The sequence below is a fragment of the Cavia porcellus genome, unplaced genomic scaffold, assembly GCF_034190915.1.
Source record: "Cavia porcellus strain 051 isolate PalLab524CR breed Dunkin Hartley unplaced genomic scaffold, mCavPor4.1 scaffold_33, whole genome shotgun sequence".
In the NCBI taxonomy this organism is placed as follows: domain Eukaryota; kingdom Metazoa; phylum Chordata; class Mammalia; order Rodentia; family Caviidae; genus Cavia; species Cavia porcellus.
This window is the reverse complement of record NW_026947516.1, coordinates 26422046-26441682: the sequence shown is the minus strand read 5'-3', so window position 1 is coordinate 26441682 and position 19637 is coordinate 26422046. Positions and strand designations below refer to the sequence as shown.

General features: G+C 37.0%; 1 protein-coding gene across 5 annotated transcripts in view; it reads right to left on the bottom strand.

Annotated features, from left to right (window-relative positions):
- The window catches only part of Pola1 (DNA polymerase alpha 1, catalytic subunit), a 301421-nt gene that overhangs the window by 180981 nt on the left and 100803 nt on the right, over nucleotides 1-19637 (bottom strand). For all 5 annotated transcript variants that reach the window (XM_063242945.1, XM_063242946.1, XM_063242947.1 and 2 more), the window contains exons 27-29: nucleotides 4533-4565; nucleotides 3667-3759; nucleotides 1630-1835 (exon numbers count right to left, since the gene is read on the bottom strand). In XM_063242945.1, the coding sequence (XP_063099015.1) occupies nucleotides 1630-1835; nucleotides 3667-3759; nucleotides 4533-4565 (332 nt within the window). The remainder of the gene's footprint in view (nucleotides 1-1629; nucleotides 1836-3666; nucleotides 3760-4532; nucleotides 4566-19637) is intronic.

Here is a 19637-nt window from a genome sequence, read left to right as displayed (position 1 = left end):
GAACTAATATGAAGGTTAATGTCCAAAATCATTTGTTTTTTTTATACTAACTGCACCAAAGGTTTATCAACCTTGGAAATTCAGGTTTGCTTTTAGATAAAGAGCATTTATTTACGTGCCAGCTAATGCTTTATACATAATGTAATGGATAAAAATGTGTTCCATCATATTTTTATGCAACAACAAAGTTCACAAGCAGTTATATTCTACCGATTAGGTTAAAATTTTACAAGACAGTATTTTACTTTTCTCATAAGGTACCAACATATGATCTCTGGTATCATCTACATAATGCTTCCATGTGAGATGACCATTAGCTAAGTAAGTAGAAATATGAAGCTCATTATGTAAATTATTTAAAAATTCAACATTTCAAACTTTTCTTCAGCTTCATTATAAATTGTTCAGTGTTCTCCAACCTTATGCTTTCCTTCAAAAACACTGTATTATTCTACCAAACCCAAAGCGAAAAGAAAAAGGAAGCCAATATTTTATCCATTTCAGACAAAATGCAGAGCAAGAGTTTGACAGCTGCATTATAATTTGTCAGAAAAGAACCCTGACAAAAACATTTGTATAGCTTTAATTACTAATACATTTCTAACTCAGAGAAATTTACTTCTATTATGATGCATCTTTTTCTTAGAAAACACAAAGCTGAAGAACACTCTAATCGACAGTCTATACAAAATAGTTTCATCTTTGGGTACATTTGGGGGCAATGAAGCATTGCAAACTACATTTCATAAAAGGCTAACAGTGACCTATACTCGGATGATCAACTCTGCCTAATCAAGAACAATTTTGCAGAAAGCAACAATTGCTCAATCTCCCAACTTGAAAGCAGTAGAATATGGGAAAATAAGTTAAAAAATGCTGATGTTTAGCAAAATTAAAATTAGTCTTAAATCTAGCTTTAAAGAAAAAAATTACGTTTTTAGAATTGATTCAGTTCACAAAATAGTGTTTGAAAGATGGTAAAGTACCTAATGATTCATTTTTTAAATAGGTACTTTATATATTAACATGACCCCAAAAAGTCTTATCACTATCTTCAGTCTCAGATGAAAAGCCAGAGGGTCAGTCATGACATTTGTTATTTCTGAGACATACATAATATTGAGAACTAGCTCTTAATCTGCTATCAGTACGATTGTTTTACACACAAACAATATGATGGAACAAAGTCTCACTCTATGGATCACTTTGAATCTCAGAACACTGTAAGCCATAACATGGGGGAATAACTTAACAATTGTGTTCGTAATAGACTCTAATAAGATCTAGGAGCACAAAACAAACAAAAAACATCTAATAGGAGAATTAAAACAAACCAACATCAACAAAACTAACTCTGTAACGATCTAAGTGTGAAGGTTTACCCCATGATAAGTCACAATTCTGAAGATGTATCTTACAGTAAGCATTTCATATCTAGAAACTTTGATTTTTTTCTAGCATTTAATCAAAGTGTAAAAATCCATTCCAAATAAGAACTGTTAATATGCAACAATAATAACAATGACAAAATGAAGTTTTATCTCTCTGTTTGTCAGTCTCACAGGAATTCTCCACATCAACACAATATTTTTAAAAGACAAACAAAAGCAAAATGAAAGCTGAACTCACTTGCCAGTGTCTTTAGCAAGATCACACCAATCTCTTCTAACTATATCTAATCCTTTCAGCTCCTGTTTGGTAACATAATTCCCATCTGAAGCTGGCTCAACAACCAGAGCAGCATACTTCTTTTTCTTCAGCAGCAGTAGAGACTTGAAAACACCGTCAATGTCTATTTCAAGCAGTTTGTATAACTTATTCACTTCACTTTTTACCTGTGCAAATTTAAAACATTAAGGCTAGTTTCTCAAAAATCTAGCAGGAAAAAGACAAATACACTACATATTCCCAAGAATTAACCTAAAAGGAATCTGAAGTCATAAAAGATTAGAACACAGTTTATATGTAATATGATACAATGTTGGGCACAAGGCGAAGACAGTAAAAGACAAAGGAACAAAAACAGATAAAAAAAATAAAGAGGCTGGTATGGTGGAGTACACCTATAAATCCTAACTACTCGGGAGGCTAAGGCAGGAAGATCACAAGTTTGAGTTCAGCCTAGGCAACTCAGTGAAACGTTGTCTTAAAAGAAAAATTAACTAATTACTTTTAAGAGTAAGGGTTCGGATACAGCTCAGTTGTAGAGTGCTTGCTTAGCACAGGTTTCATCCCTAGGACCACAAAAACAAAGAAAAATATAGTAAGTTCCCAACTCACAAAAGAGTTCCACTGTAGGAGAATGTTCATAATCCAACAACTTTTGAGTCTTACACAGTACACCTGTGAAAGTTTGCAACTCAAATGTTCATAAGCCAGGAACTTGATGTAATATTATATCCTTCTCTCTAAACAAAGGATAGGGCTGGCTGAATTGGTCCCCCAAAATCAAATTACGAAAGCCTTCTGTGAATCAAAAGACTCAATACATGTGTACTTGCCTTCAAACTATTGTCTTAAATTAGCAATTAGTGCAATAAATATGTGGGCAAAAACACACAAAACATTGTTAAAATAATGTTTAAAATGTCTGTTAGCATTTTAAATACACACAAATAGCTATTCACATGCTGAGAAAACAAGTGAACAGTCTTTTGTTCTTTACTGACAAGGCCAGGGCACAGAGTCTAGGAGAATGTTCAACCAGGTGTGGTGACACAGGCCTATAACCCCAGCACAGGAGGATGGATGATCACTGTGAGTTCAAGACCAGCCTGGGCTATAAAGTGAGCTCAAGGCCAACTTAAACTGCGTAGTGAGACCCTATCTCAAAAAGACAAAAAAAGGTTTATAAGGCTCAATTACAATATGTCAGGCCTGCTCTCAAGGGAAAAATAGTTTAAATTCCATAGTTACCAAGAGAAAAACATGGGAAGTTGCTAATTTGTAGTTTGTCAGGACAGTATCTTAACATAGCAAGTGCTCAAGAAACACCTAATTGTGAGCTACTATTAAGAGGCTAAAGATGATTATTTCTTTGTTGTTGCTGTTCCTGGAGTACTGGGGATTAAACCCAGGGCCTTCACACTGAACTACGTTCACAGACCTTTTTTGAGAATCAGTCTCACTGAATTGCCCAAATTGAGCTTGAATTTGTAATCCTTCTTCCTCAGTCCCAGAGGATAGGGATTACACAGGCGTGTGCTACCAAGCCTGGTTTACAAATGATTATTTCTAAATGTCTCCTTGTCTTTTCAAATTTATTTTAAGTAATCCTATAAAAGTCATAGAAATGTATGAGCGTATATGAATGTGCACATATGTAGGTAGGTACTTAGTCATACCTGCACATAAAATATATTTGAATGCTACTGAAAATGTATTTTCCTGTGAATGACAATGTGATGGGTACTAAGGTGACCACATTTTAAGTTACAACATTTAACACTATTTTCAAAGGCAAAATGTACCTACCACTTAAGCAAAAAACAATTACCTTCTAATTTTACTCTTAAAACAAGGAGACCAAAGCAAAAAAATGACCAATTCAGAGCTAAACATTTCAATATTTTCAGAAGCGTATATATACATATGTTTATGGTGTTTCTAGTTAAAAAGAGAATTCACAAAATAGATAAAACAGACAATTTCATTAAACTATCTCACCTTGTTCCCCAACTTAAATACTTCTTCTAGATTGGTGCTATTGGTGTTTATCATAATTGAATCTGTATCTCCATAAATAACTTCAAGATTCATCTGGTGAAAATTCAAAATTACAAAAATTAACAACAACAAAAATACAGTGACTATTATACACAATGAAACTAAAGAGTTTTCATACTATAGAAATTACAGGTGCCACCCACTTTTCAAAAGTTCATATTAACTATTATCTGTATTGTCAGGGTGTGTAATTAAAAATTAAACCCCTGTAAACTAGAAACATTAGACCACAACATTAATCCTCCCAAAACTTCTTAAAACAGAGTTGAATGGAAGAGAATTATGTTTAGTTTCGACAGAAACCAAATATGGAATTTAATAATGAGAAGGAGAATAAGAGGCTAGGAAATTGGGTCTATATTTATCCACTGTACCACATGCTTAGTGGTCACAGCAATTTATGGAGCTGAAACATAATGGATTTTAAAAATTCAGGGGGCACAAATCCATATTAAATTCTTAACAGTTTCAAATAGTATTTAGTAGAATTTGAAGAGTGCCAAAAAAAATCAATCATAACAAACAACACTGGAGCACATACAGTATAAAGGCCTGGAAATAAACTCTAATTAGCACTGTTACTAATTTGCCTGAAACACTCACATATAGGCTTCAAGCAGCGGCTAGATCATATCAGTGTTGGTATAAGAAAAAAGCTCTAATCCATTAGGAGGGATTATAAATGTAAACTAGGCATACTAAGAAGCAATTTTCAGTATGTTTGGGTTACAATTTTCCTTGAATAGAAAAACGTCTCCAGGTATGATATTTAAGAATTGTTATATAATGGAAATGCTCAGCATTACCTTCTGTACCATCTCTTTCGTATGCATCAAAATCTAAATGAAACAAAAGTCAAGATTAATACATTATACAACTAAGAAGACATAAACATAAGCACAAAGAGGTCATTCTGTGATTTGTCATTTCTGTATTTCTTTAAAGTTCTTAAAGGCTTCCCTCTCTGAACAACAGTATCAACATAATACAAAAATAAGTATGCTTCTATGCTAATTCTTAGCCAAAGGTCTGGAAGGAGATATGTATCTGTATCTCTGCCTTTCGCCCCCTGTATTGCAGATTGAATCCAGTGATTTTGCACTGAGCTACATCCACAGGCCACTTGCTATTTTTCATTTTGAGAATGGGTCTTGATAAATTACCCAGGATGGGCTCAAAAGACTCCCGTAGTACTAGGATTCAGACATGCACCACCGTACTTGGCTCTATGTATCTTTATTGTTTTAATTTTTGTTGTTGGCACTGGGAATCAAACTCAGGAACTCGTGCTTGCCAGGCAGGCATTGTGCCACTGAGCAATATCTCCAGTCCCTCTACGTATCTTTAATGAACACAAATAATAAAATTTTCCTTTATAATATGGCAAAAACGCAAACTCACTACTATTACTAATATTTAAATAGCATTTCATGGCTAAAAATGAAACAACACCATTTTAAATCTGGAAATTCTTACAATATTCAGAAACTTAAAAATTACATACACATATTCCACTAGATTTTTGAAAGCCCAAGTAGATCTCCACTATATTGCCTAGAGCTAGCAAAGTGCCCAATTAAAAAATAGGATTCAACAGTCAGTGAATGGCCAGGAGTGCTAGTGCACACCTATAATCCCAAGGGAGGCTCAGGCAGGAGAACTGCTGGAGTTTGAGGTCAACCTGGGCTACAAGGTGAGTTAAAGGCCAACCCTGAACTCACAGCAAACTGCACAGTGAAACCCTATCTTAAAAAGACAAACAAAGAAACCAAAACAAGTCATTCAGTGAATGAAGGCAAATCTATGAATAATAACTGTAGATGAGTCTGTCCCTGAAAACAGGTATAATTATCTTGTGCCAGTTCAATATGAACACGTATGTTCTTATCTTACTCAAGAGATCCCTAAGGGGAAGCTACTATTGCACCCCTATCTGTTACATGCCAAAAGATACATTAGTTTGTCCAGTAATGGCACAAGGGTATAACTCAAGGCTCTGACTCCAGAGCAGAGCCTTTGGCAATGCCTCACTACTATCTCTCCACTATCACCTACCTTTCAGAGCATTGATCTAAACAGAAGTAACTTTTTCAGTGGGTGAAATAAAAATTCAACAGTTGGCCTCATCTTCTAAGCTCAAACTTTATGGTATCATTTCTGTCTTTCATATCCTCAATTATCACGCAAACCTTGTATATGGAGCATCTTTACATCTATCCATGGCTTCCATCTTTACTGCTCACTCCATTTCTAAGCATCTCCTGATTCTGCCCTTCCCCTACCCTGAGGTGGGTGAATGGTGATAAATTCTGATTAAGCCAAGCTAGTGATTTTACCTTTGGCTGCACAATAGAATCACCTGGGCATATTTAAGAAACTAAAAACAGTAACCGACCCAATGTATTTTTTTCCTGTAAAACTCTCTAGTGATTTTTCTTGCAAGCTGGGTAGAAGAAGGCCAGCCAATGACAGTAACGGTAATCATAGCAATTCTGTTCTGGAAACAGTGATGAATTTAGGCATGTGCATGCAACAACACAATCCTGGACAATCAAGGCAAATTTTCCTCTAGGAAGATTTTGTAAAAGGTTTTCCTTCCTAATGAGAAGTAGGAAGAAAAACTGCAAGGGCTGCCTGGATTAGGGGCTCCCATCACTGTGAAAGAGCCATGCATAAAGGTACAAGAGAACATGCCGAGAAGGGCAGGTCACAGAAGGCAATGATTCCATGGCCATGTTGTCACTGAATGTTAACCAAATGACATCTCTAAAGAAGTATCTTGTTATGTTTTGTTTTTGGGGATTGAACTCTTGACTTTGTGCTTGCCAAGCAGGCACTTACACCATTGAGCTAAATCCCCAGCTCATAAAGCAGTATCTTAACTGACTAAGTTTCATCAAGTTACACTGAATCATCATCAACCTTTGAAACGTTTTCAATGTCTTTCCAATGCCTACAAGAAAAAGTCCAATGCTGTGACTGCGCTCAAACCACTGCTCCACCTGCATGGCCTCTTATTTCCTTACACAGCCCTTTTAGCGAGGCAGGATAAGTCCTTCAACAGTTACCGTGTACAGGTGTATAGGCTCATCTTTTCATATCGTTTTTCAGATGGTACGTCCCCAACATAGCATTTCTTCACCAGCCCTCACCCTAAGACTGCATTCTACAAACCTCAATTCAAACCCTTCTTTCATAAAGCTGAGCTGACTGGCACAGCTCAAAGTGATCTCTCTACTGTGATCTGTGCTTACTCTGTTCTAGCGAACAAATAACACTGTATTGTTAGTTGACAGTTTGTTACACTCCTCCCAACTAGACCATAAGCTTCCAAAGGTGAGAAATGCATGTTTGTGCGTAACTACAGACTCCACATAAAACAGGCATTCAAAAACCTGTGTGCAAACTCACTGATAAGCCCTAGGGTAATACCAACTGCTTTTCTACTAGACACTACAACTCAGTTAACTTATTTTTAAAAATTCACTCTCCTCCACTTCATCTTCGTTTTTTAACATTTAAATTACAGGGACGTGCATTGTGGGAGAATACCTGACAATTCCTTTGGGAAAGGGGCAATAATGAGATTGAATCAAGTCTAGTTAATCATAGTGAGGACAGAACTACTTATCAAGAGTTCTGTCTACAGTCTGCCCTTCCATCTGGCAAGGCTTAGATTTCCTCATCACAATGGACAACTCTATAAGGAAAACTACTAAGTAAAACACCTCAGGAGCAACTTGTCAAACTTTCACTATAACTCTGCATATTCAGTAACCAATTCATTCCACTCCTTTCACAACATGTGCCAAACCAATTAAGTCATCCCTGAGTGTGCCTTCAATGTGAACTGAACCTTTCAGATCTATCACCCACCTCCACTCTAACCTGCCACTTCCGACTCACAATCAACTCCCCACACAATCTGAGGGCTGCTACCAAAATAATTTTCCTTCTGGTAACAGAAGTCTTTCTGTATATATTTTTTCTTAATAGAGACAAATGGAAAATACAGACCGTTGGAACTTCTTTTCTGGATACTTTCATCTTAGACATGATTCCAAACCCATATATAGCTATTTTATTTTTAACGATTGCATAATATTCCATTATATGAAAATACACATGTAACTAATGCTCTACTAACGATCATGTGGGTTGTTTCTAATCTTTATGACTATACTTTAACAAGTAATCCTTATATACATGTAATTCATAAATCTGCTAGTAATAAGATAAATTCCTACATGTAGATCCACTGGGTCAAAAGTTATATTTTAAAAGGCCTGACAGCTGTTCTAATAGGTTGTACTGATTTCTATGGGTAGTTTAAATCACTATCTTTATAGTGATCTGCACCAGGAGCTGGCGGCGATGCTATCTCAGGTTTAAGGGTCCTCAACCCCAATTTGTCAAATGGAAGTCACAGGCTGAGACAACCTGTGGAAGCCGCCTATGATGGCGCCCATTTCCTGCTTCCGGGTTCTTCCCGGCCTGAACAAGCCCGCCAAATTGTCATATCTGCCCAGTTACCCGTGACGCTAGCCTATCAGCTTGTTAGACGCACTTCTCTGTGATTGGATACTGCTTCCCCTTATAAGAGGTTGTTCCTGCCCCCAACGGGCGGAAGAGGAACCAACGTTGAGGGTGGCGGACCTTGTTAGGTCCGGTTCGCTGTACGCAATAAAGTTTGAGAGCTGATCCTGCTCGAGTTTGGTCTCCTGTCTCCCGTGGCTCCGGTCAACAACCTATAACCAGGCTAACTTCTGCCCTCTCCTGCTTCTTTCTTCAGCAGTTCTCCAGGTAAGAACTATAGTGCTCTCTTCAGTTCAATGCTCACCCATGTGCAGATGAGCAGGACCACACCAAAGCTACTCCCAGACCCAGCCCTCAATTCAAACTGCTCCCTGGGATGGACTCAGCTACGGGACACTCAGGAGACCATCAAATTCTTAGTATCAAGCAGAAGGCCTGGTACATGGGAGCTATTAATAAACATCTGTAGAATGCTGAATGAGTAATCCTAAAGGGTCAACAGGAGGACCATAAGGCCCATTTGAAAGATGAGGAAAATTAGGCTCTGAGATTTTGCTCCAAGTAAAAGAACTACTCAAGAGCTGTACCATATGTTCATTTTCTTTTTATTATGTCCTACTATTTTATTAAGAAACTCAACCTACATGAATATTCTAGAAGCCAACAATCAGAAGTGTATACATTACAGATATTTTCCCTATTGCAGAAATGCATTTTTAAAAATAGCCATAAGCATCCAGAAAGGTCTACTGGACACAAGGTACAGTAATTATAAGATGACCATTCATAAGCTCACTTCAAAGTGACAAGCCTAATATTACAGCTACCTGTTCTGACAGAAAAATCATTTTATAAGTGCCAAGAGCTAGAAAACAGGGCTATAAAGCCTTGCTAAATTCATTAATAAGGCAGTCTGCAGTTATCTGATTTCACAGCAACACCTGCATATTTATCTACTCATTACCAATTGGATGATGGAATTTTTTCAAGCACATTTCAAAAATCTGCCAACTTCAAGTGTAAAAAAATAAACTTTGTGGTTAATTTTTCCCTTAACAAAGTACAGCTGTTGAGAATAATTGTTCAAGATCTTACCCTGTAATGTCAACTGCAGCAGAACAAAGAGTATTTAATTAGCAAATCTATCCAGTAATTCAACACCTATTATATAAAATGCCTTCGTGATTTTATTCAGGATAATTTGCTAAGAGGGTTATTACTGACATTCAGATGGAATTTAAAATTCCTACGCAAGTCGAGTCATAATAGCAGTAATGATCTCCCCAATCAGGAGATTCGGTGTCACACAAGGCTCTCTTGCAATGCAGCAGCCGATTTCCTGACTTCTTAATTCCTGGGCTCAGCTCAGTGAGAGCCCTTCATGCCGATATTTCAGTCAGCAATACATCTTTAATGGGACTCTATTAAAATAACTAGAACAAAAATGACTTTTTTTTGGTTAAAAAGAATGACAGCACTGCCATCATATCAATCATTGCAGGCTTTGCAGAACAGTGCCTTTAGGGGAAAAGAGGAGGGGGAAACAGGAGGGGGTGGGGTGGGGAGAGCAATAATTAAAATAATATGAAAAGGTATTTTAACTCCAATCTGAGCCTCTGAAGGCTAGGTAAGTATGGTGAAAACTAAAAAAAAAATTTCGAATATATCTCAAAAATTGTTTTTCTAAAGAAAATAATTTGTTTGGAAATATACCCACAGTATGTAGTTTACTAAGCAGAAAGCATGTTTGTTGTGCTACAATTACCAACAACAGCAACCTAAGACCCATACTACTGAGATGTATATTTATAGGCTCTCCTAACAAGTCCAGGACGATACCTGGGTCTTTAGATTTTGTTAAAACAGAGTACTATTGTCTTACAATGCATTGGAAGGTTGTGAAATGTTTTTTAGATACCGTTACAGACTAATACAGTGTTTATCAATACTATATCCAAAAACAACCACAGGCTTTCTATAGTTAAAAAAATACAAGTTTCAAGGTCCTACTCTAAAAGCATCTGCCTACTATAATAACACCTACTAACAAACTGACTTTGGTACATGATTCAGATACTAAGTACAACAAAACTCCCTCAAGTTAAGAAAATGTTGAGTGAGGTCAAATTCTAAAAAAAATACATAAACAGAATGACAACTGAAATCTCAATGGTTTTAGGATTCTTCCATTGCTGATGCCATAATTAGAAATAAACTGGAAATTTTAAAAATACATTAGCATAATAGCAGTAGCAAAATGAAAGGTTTTGAAGGATAAGGAAGAGAAAAGTAGAATATAAATATTATGATATTTGATAATCCAACCATTATGTAAGTGTTACCCATTCCAAATTTCAGCAGTTTCCAAACAGGGCTATGTTAATTCTCCATTTGATGATCATTTATTCCATCCTTATTTTATCTGACTGCCTTTTCCCTATTTTCATATTGTTATTCTTAATTTTTATATGTATATCTTCTCTATAAGATGCTAAAGAAATAAGAGCTGTGGATTTATAAATATCCTATTTTCTGTTTTCATTACTTAACACAATACTGAGTCACTGATTAATGTCTTTAAACCTTATTTTAACCTTCTCTAAAACTGGGGTGAGCCGAGAGTGGTAGTATACTCCTGAAATACCAGCACTCGGAAGGCTGAGGTAGGAGGATCACTGCAAGTTCGAGACCAGCCTGGGCTACAAAGTAAGCCCAACACCAGCCTGAATTACACAGTGAGACACTGTCTCAAAAAGAAAAAAAAAATTAAAAAATTTTAAAAATAAAAAATAAATAAAATTGGGGTGATACTACCACCTAGTTCCTTGAACTGGTTAGAAACAAAAAGAACTGTTTTCTCCAAAGATAAAACATTACATAATTTATTTGAAAGCCAGGGCTCTAAAATCTGAGTATTGGTTTAAACTGCCAATTATCAGCTAAAGGATTTGGGATCAAGCTGGTTTCCTTCTCCAGTTTCCCTCTCCAGTATTTTCTTTATAATATAAAGAAGTTGAGAATTCTTTCAGATCAAAATATCTAGAATACAAGTTTAATGTGAAGAAATGTCTACATTTAGTTGTTCTGTCTTTCAACCACATTCACTAAGGAAAGGGAGCACTAATATATCCACAACAAAGTAATTAACACTAAGGCAGTATTTCCACATTCTATGTTACCTTTGAAGCTATTGTATGATTGTAAAATAATTAGAAATGTCAGTGCTCACAAGCTGTTTATGCATTTAGTTTAAGTAGGTGAGTTTATTTATAGTGCATAGAAATTTCAACATTTTTTGCTAAGATTTCTTTTCTACCCTGAGGAATATATATATAAATGTAACAGGGTTTCTCAACCTTGGGACTATTAACATTTTAGGTCAGATAATTCTTTGTCATAGAAAGTTATCCTGTGTCCACTGAAAGATGTTTAGCAGCATCCCTGTCTTCTACCCATTAGATTTCAGTAATGCATGAGTACATACATAAGCGCGAGCTCACTCTCACTACCCCATTGGTCTCCAGATACTGCCAAATGTTTCCTGAGGGCAAAATGGCCCTGGCTGAGAATTACTGATACATTTTAAGACTCCTCTCTTGCTCTAGGCTCCTATTCAATTGTCCATCCCAAGAGCATTTACTTTAAACCCCACCCTTCTCCTCCAAACAGAGTAAATGGTCACTCCAAGAACCTCCAACCAAAACAAAGGATCAGGTATCTTTCTAATCCAATGAATTAATATGGCCTATACTACAGTGTACCTTTCCATGTGAGCTGGCCTCGGTACTATCCTGTCATTCCTAGACTCTTGTTCCTCAGCCTACCAGTCTCCAGCATCACTAATTCCCGAGGCATTCTTCACTTTTTGTCAGTGTTCATTCTAAAATTCACTTCACACACACACACACACACACACACACACACACACACACACACACACTAAAATACACTTGTGGAGACGAACAGGAAGCCCTCAGCTGGATACTAAGATTCATGATCTAATTGAGGCCTGCCTCATCTTCTAATACTTCCCATAGACATTCTGCAATCCAGCCTTCCCTGAATATTTTAGGCCATGTTCTTTTCTTGTTTCTATCTTTTGCACATGTTGTTTCCCAACAGTGGCAGTTAGGCTATGTGATGATTAATTTTAAGTGCCAACCTGGCTAAACCATATATTTGGTCAAATGCCAGGGTAGATGTCCCTGTGAAAGTATTTTAAAGTGATCAACATTTAAATAAATCAATTTTGAGTAAAACAGTCTAAGTCCTCATAGGTAGAAGGAATTCTGTCAATAGCCTTTAGATCTGAGATGAAATACAAACTCTTCCCCTGGATCTCCAGCTTATCCTTCAGATTCAGGACTTGTCAAACCCCACAATCATGTGATTCAATTCCTTAAAATCAATCTCTATATATATGAGCGCTGTATACACACACACACACCCCTCTTTATTGGTTTCTGTTTCTCTGGAGAACCCTATCACAAGCTACCTGAGCTCGAAGTCTAACTGCACTGCTTCTACGCTGTATGACCTCAGGCAAACAATATAACCTCTAAACTTCCACTTCCTCAATTATAAAATTTAAATGATAAATGAAGCTTCCTTATACTAGGACTACTATGATTAAATGTAAATGAATATAAATACACAGACATCTTGGGACAACAGTACTCAATAACTGTTAGTTTATTACCTTGCATCTACTTATTTATTAAAAAAACTTCACAGTGTCAGTAAAGTCCTCTCTGGTACCTCCAATCCAACACTTATGAATATGCTGGCCCCATGTACATGCCTACCAAAGTAGCCTGTGCATATCACAATGTATCACTGTTACAAAAAGTAAGGTTAAGAGAATATAAGCAAATTATGGGCAGAAATCACATCACAGTGATTAAACCTAATATAATCCCTGGTACATAGCAGTAATGCAGTAAGTTATCTCTTTGGATGTAGTAAAAGAAGGAAAACCCTCAGTGGTCCAGCTTGAAAGAACAATGCCACTATCAACCAAAAAGACATCCCCACAAGTAACCCTAAAGTTGGTCACAATAGGCTGCAGTTAAACCTCCACACGGTACATATTTAAATGCTGGCTCTCTTAATACAAGAAACGAAGAATGAATCCGTTTTAAACCCATATTTAAACACAATGTATTTTATATAAACAAAACTCACTCAAGAGAAATGAATTTCTGCCTCAGTGATAAACTCCCATTAATTATAAATTTTACTACAAATGTACCTCTCCCATACAATTCTTGCTTTCCAGATAAACTCATTTTGTTTTAAGTCCTTAGTTTACAACTTAGACCTTCTGGTAGCTCTCATATGAATAAATACAAAATAATTTTGAATAAACGCTTTATGAAAGGTTTCTCCTCCCCAACAGGCACATTTAATGGTATTTATGAGTATCTCTCAATTATTGCCCTAAAATTTGACAGCACTTTAATTATGGCTTTAAATATGTGAAACTTGATAGTAAACTTCTCCCTTGTCGTATAGTTTCTTGTCCTCCATGTGAATAATTACTTGTCTTGAGGATTTTTTAAAACTCATTTTACATTCTGACTTTTAAAACCTCTTTTCACCAGGAAAGAAACCTTTGTTTTACAACATTCTTATTCTCTAGTCCTTCTCCACTCAAATCTCTGGTTTAGAAGCTCACATCTTATATGCTTCACTTGAACATGTGAGCATTTTGGCCAGACAGGGTTACATCTGACACAGGACCTCGGAGAGCTTGGAGAGCTGGCTTTAAAATACACTTGGGCCCAACCTACTTACCAACATGAAGCTCAACTACAAGCCTGTACTCTTTTTTTGGTGTTCTTAATATATTAAATTTCCACTAGAAAAAAAGTCCTAAGACACTAAGATTGACATCAGAGCAGGGGATATTAATGTAGTCAGTCAAGAAATCTGAAAATCTTGAGTGTGCCACTGCCTATATCCATTTTATTGGGAAGACAGTACATATCAAATTTGGTATTTTGATTAGTTTAAACATAAGTACCACTGAAGATGCCCAAATTAGTAAAATGAATACAACATTCATATTCCTTAGGAGTCGCAAAATGTCCACAAGACTAGAAATATTCCCACCCAAAAGGGCCTTAGCCTTGCTCTTAAGTCAAGCATTTTCAGCCTCTGGCTATAATACAAGTGTATTTCCCTCCCAATAAAACATGCACTGTACATATCAAAAGGCTCAGAGATTTGGCTCCCTGATTGATTCCGAGGATAACTCATCTGGGGGGCTAATTAAGACACGGCCAAACTATGTCCGTACTTTACTGAACATCCATGCTCAAGCAAGTTTCACACAACCTGATTAAAATTGACTCAAAATGTCTTACTTCAGTAATCACTTAGATGGAATGAATTTTACATTAGTGGGATCAAGCATACACCAGGCCTCAGTGGAAATGAAAAGGGCTTATAGTAATAGGATTTATAAACCCACCCATTAGGTTAATGGCTAAATGATTTACATGTAACTTTCTCCCCCACCCCGCCTTTCCTTACCCTTTAACTCAGTAAAAACTATGCTTGGCATTTCCACCACAGTGCCACACACAAAGGAAATAGCCTTTCTATTTTGGGATATATTCTAATTTCTAATAATGGCTTGGGTAGCTACCATTAACTCTTTCAAAGCACAAATAATAGACTAATAAAATTAAGTATTCTGTAAGGCCTGAAAGTACTTAATTGATCATAATTGTCTATTTGAGAAGAAGGCGTCAGGCTGGCTATGCTCAGATAATGAAGTTGGGCAATTCTGAAGCATTGCAATCAAGATAATATGGCTAAAAGGACATTAGCATTTTCTAGAATCTGCAACATTTTTCTTTATAACTGAGGTCATGGGAAAATCTGACTAGAAAACTTTGAGCTCCCAACCCCTACAAATGTCATGTTGCCACTTGTCATTACTAAGCACATGGCCTGAAGCTCAGTCCTAGGAAGCACATACTTGGTGGCTGGAGAACCAGAAGGCTGGCCCAATATGCTGATGTCACCATTTTGATAGAAGCATTTCTGATTTCTGGAAATCTTTTCAGGATTTGTGCAAACAAGATGCTCATTGGACTGCCTTTCATCATTCTCCATTTAAAAGGAGGTGAGAAGATGTGCGTGTGCGTGCATGCATGCATGCTGCTGGGCACAAACCCTTGTGCATGCTCAGCAAATAGGCTAACATTAAACTAAACCCCAGCCTGAAACAGAACCTGTTAAGTTATCACAGAAGGTAATTTCTTTATCCAATAATAGAGTTACATACTAAATTCTGCTCTATACTGACCATATTTTCTATACCCCGCCCCCTTTTTTTGGTACTGGGGATCAAACTCACAACTATGCACTTGTAAAGCAGGCGCTTATGCCGCTGAGCTAAATCCCTAGCATACATGCCCTATTATAATACTGCTTTGTTTCTTCGTTTTATAAAAGACATCCTTTGCCCCATCCTCCATTTTATTAGAATTTCAAAAAATATATTCTATGAGATAGCTATTATTAATATATATAGGGTTCCCACTCCAAAGAAAAGTCTTTCAACAAGATGTTCTAGTTTTAAGAAAGTATACTTATGTTCACCTGCCCAAAAAAACAATGTTTCAAAGACACAAGTTTAGGCATGCCTCCAAAAGAAACTTTTTCTGTCTGTCTGTCTGTCTCTTTTTTGGAGATGGGTCTCATTATGTAATTAAGACTGTCCCTGACTTCACATGTAGCCCAGGTGATCCTTGTGCCTCAGTTTCTCAAGTGCTAGGATTATAGGTGTACGCCACTACACCTAACTAGAAGAAACATTTTTAAGAATCACTGAAATCACAGATTACCATTTATCAGTTACTTTTTTTCCCCTTCCCATTATCTTTTCTTCTTTTTTTGGGAGAAATCCAGAGAAACAGAGCTCAAGTTGAGCGAAATAATGATTTAGGTTAAAGGTTGAAAATATGGAGAAGTAATACAAAGGTTATGTAAACTTTAGCTATACAACACTAAAAAACAATTTTCCCTCACTTTCAAACAACATTTCCATTCTCTAAATTGGCCAAAGCACGAGAATTTGGTATGACTTTTAGAAAGCTCTGTATTTTCTTTTTGCTTAGAACTGCAAAAAAAAGTCACTTGTTCATGCACCAAAAAGTGTTTCCCGAACAATTCTCATGTATTAAGTGGTAGAGAACACAAAGATGAATACTTCAGACAGGATCCCTTCTCTCTTATAAGGTATATGTAGCATTTAGTAGCATAGGAAGGTAAACAGACAAATGGAAAAATACACACACACACACACACACACACACACACACACACAAAAGAGCCCCTAGGACAGAAGTTAGAAATTCATGGAAACATACTACATGTAAGCAGAGAGTAAGTCACAGAGAATTATAAGAGGAGGATGTGAGGGAAAGTTTATGAAGAGTCAAAGAAAATGAGGAAATTCTTGAAGGTGATTACAGAAAATTATTTTCAAAAAAGCTAAAAGGTCTTTTTTTCAACAGGAAGAGCATAAAAGTTATTGCGACTACAATGTCCAGAGAAAATGCACAGAGGGTAGGTGGGATAGAGCCTGTGAAGAGCCTTGTAAGCCACATTATGGACTTTAAATCAGAGAGTGCATAAATAGATTGACCATTTAAAGAGGTCTGACAATTAAACATAGGAGAAAAAAAAGCCCTTGGAATCTTCCCCCTCCCCCACCGCCGCCATGCACAATGTCCAAGGAGATGTACTGAGGCCTGAAGAGCATAACAGAAGCAGCACCAGACATACAGAAATACAGATATTTAGGAAATGCAATCTACAGGACTTGGTGACAGGCTGAATTTGGGGCACAAGGAAGAGATAGGAATCAAAAATGGTACTCATGCTCCTGGCTTAACAACTGGGTAAACAGTGTCATCATTCATTGAGACAAGGAATCTTGGAAGGGACATAGGTGGGGAGGAGAACCATAAGAGCATTTTTGGAATCAAATAGGATATGCCTTTGGGACATCTAAGCAGATTTCATGGGAAGGCAGACAGAAGAGGCTTGACAGAAGGGATGTAGGGTATTTCAGGTATAAGAAATCCAATGTCCAACAAAGATACAATATATGAATAAATCAAAACAATGTCAGCATTCAGATGATAACAGAACCCTTTGAAATGGATGGCACAGCTCACTGTAAAGGCAGTGGGAAAAAAGGGAGACTAGCCAAGTTAACACCAAAACTATGGTAATGGTGCTAGAGTGACAGGTGCACCTGATCCTTCATTCCTCCTCTAGTACCTTCCGTTCCCTTTCAGCTATCAGGTCTCCATTCTTTCTGTCACAATTGGCAGGTGTCGCACAAACCAGGGGCCACCAGCAAATCCAGTGCAAGCTGCCAGTGAGACAGCCAGGCACCAAATAGTGACCTTTAATGAGAATGATCCTAACAGCTGGCTAGCATGTAATACAAATAATTGTATTAATCCTCTGAACAAGGTCAAAAAGGGAGAGCACCTTGCCTTTTCATGAGCCACCAAAACAACTACAGACTGAGGTTCAAAAATAGCAAGAAAAATCTCTGCCACGGCTCTCTGTCTTGATGCAATGCTGATGTGCTCAATAAGGAGACCAAACACCAATCAATTTCTATCAGAAGCAGAGAGCTCCCATGTAACCGTCCTTTTCGCTGCCCATCTTCTGCATTGAGGGGGACAGTGATTTGTTTTGTTTTGTTTTTTTTGTTGTTCATTATGCTGTCATTTGCTAGCAGTTATGATTTTAAACTCACCCAGTCAAGGAAAAGATGGGAGAAGAGTTTCCTCAGTATTCAAATTATACTCTTCAGAACTTTCCATAGAAACTTGGTCATGAGTAATTATATTAATTGCCATTGCCACTAATTAGACCTTACAATATCAAATGTTTCACTGTTCTCGGGGCTGGGGATTTAGCTCAGCAGCATAAGCACCTGCCTTGCAAGCAGGCAGTTGCGAGTTCGATCCCTGGTACCGATAAAAATGAAAAAGACAAAAAAAAAAAAAAAACAAATGTTTCACTGTTCTCATGGATCTTTGACCTCTGAGCAAGTCACTGTTTACATAGCTCAGAGGATGGTTGGGTTGGGAGGAGCCTATACAACCTTCTCTAAAAGACAAAAACCTCCATAGCAGCCCTGAAATTCCGCAGGATGGTAAGAAGCTAGGAGTCCTGGGACCTGGGATGGAACTCCATATGCTGATCTACAACCTTTCTTCCAGCATTTACATATAAAACAAAAAGGTCTTTCCCCAACAATCCTCTGCTCCCACTCTCTTAAGTCTTGTAGTCACATGGCTAGAACAAGCCACACACTACTGGCATGTCAGCGGTACCCAGATAAAGAATCCAAGTAGTAGATCAGATTCCTGTCAGCTGCAAAAGAGCCAACACTTCAGCTGCTTCTCATTCTTTATTTTTAAATGGCAGGATGGCTCAAGGACATGGTAGACTGTCACCCAAGAAGAGACTAAAGATTTAAAAAGATAAAGCCAAAATCCCCGAGGGTGTGCAAACTCAGATAAGACTGGGAACTAAAGGAATGCTTTAGAAGAGTGCACATAGAATTTTACAAATCATTTATTAGTGTGTTTCTCCTAGTGATATAATGGGGGGGGGAGTGAATACGGGAACAAAAATAAAGCAGATTCAAGACAACTACAGAATGGTCCTGGTCAATAGGACTAATATGCTACTGAACAGAATCCTAAACCTAGATGGAGCACTAAAATGTTGAGATGTGCAACCAATTGAGTTACCTACTCAATCAGCTCCCCAAACAAAAGGGTATATAAATTTAAATACAAATCAATAAAATTTAGACAGTCTAATTAGGGAGAGCTTACCTATGGTAAACACAGTATGCTTTCTTTTTTCCCTTATACATATCACCACTGCCACCAGACCATTCTCAAACAATTCTTATAAGCTGGAAATCAAGTTGTTTTGATGTATAAACGGCTTTTGACAATATTTCATTTTAAACGGATAAACAATTTTTTTTAAAAATGCAAGCTGAAGATACCCTTTTGAGAAACTAAGAAAACAGATGTGGAAGCCATTTGTTTAGATGAAGAGGAATTTTCGCTTTTATAGGAATACAATGATTCATGAAAAGGAAAAAGTCTGTCATCAAGTTTTCTTCAATAGATACTCTTGGGTTTGAGGCAGCTTTCTAAATATGGTCCTTGCTGTTCTTCACATCTCAACTCTCCTGAAATATCTCAAACTACCACTAACAAATATCACTTTCATTGTCTTCATTCTTTTAAATTTTTTGCTTAGTTAATATACTGTGCAGGAAAAAAAAATCCCACAACTCTGGTTACTACAGC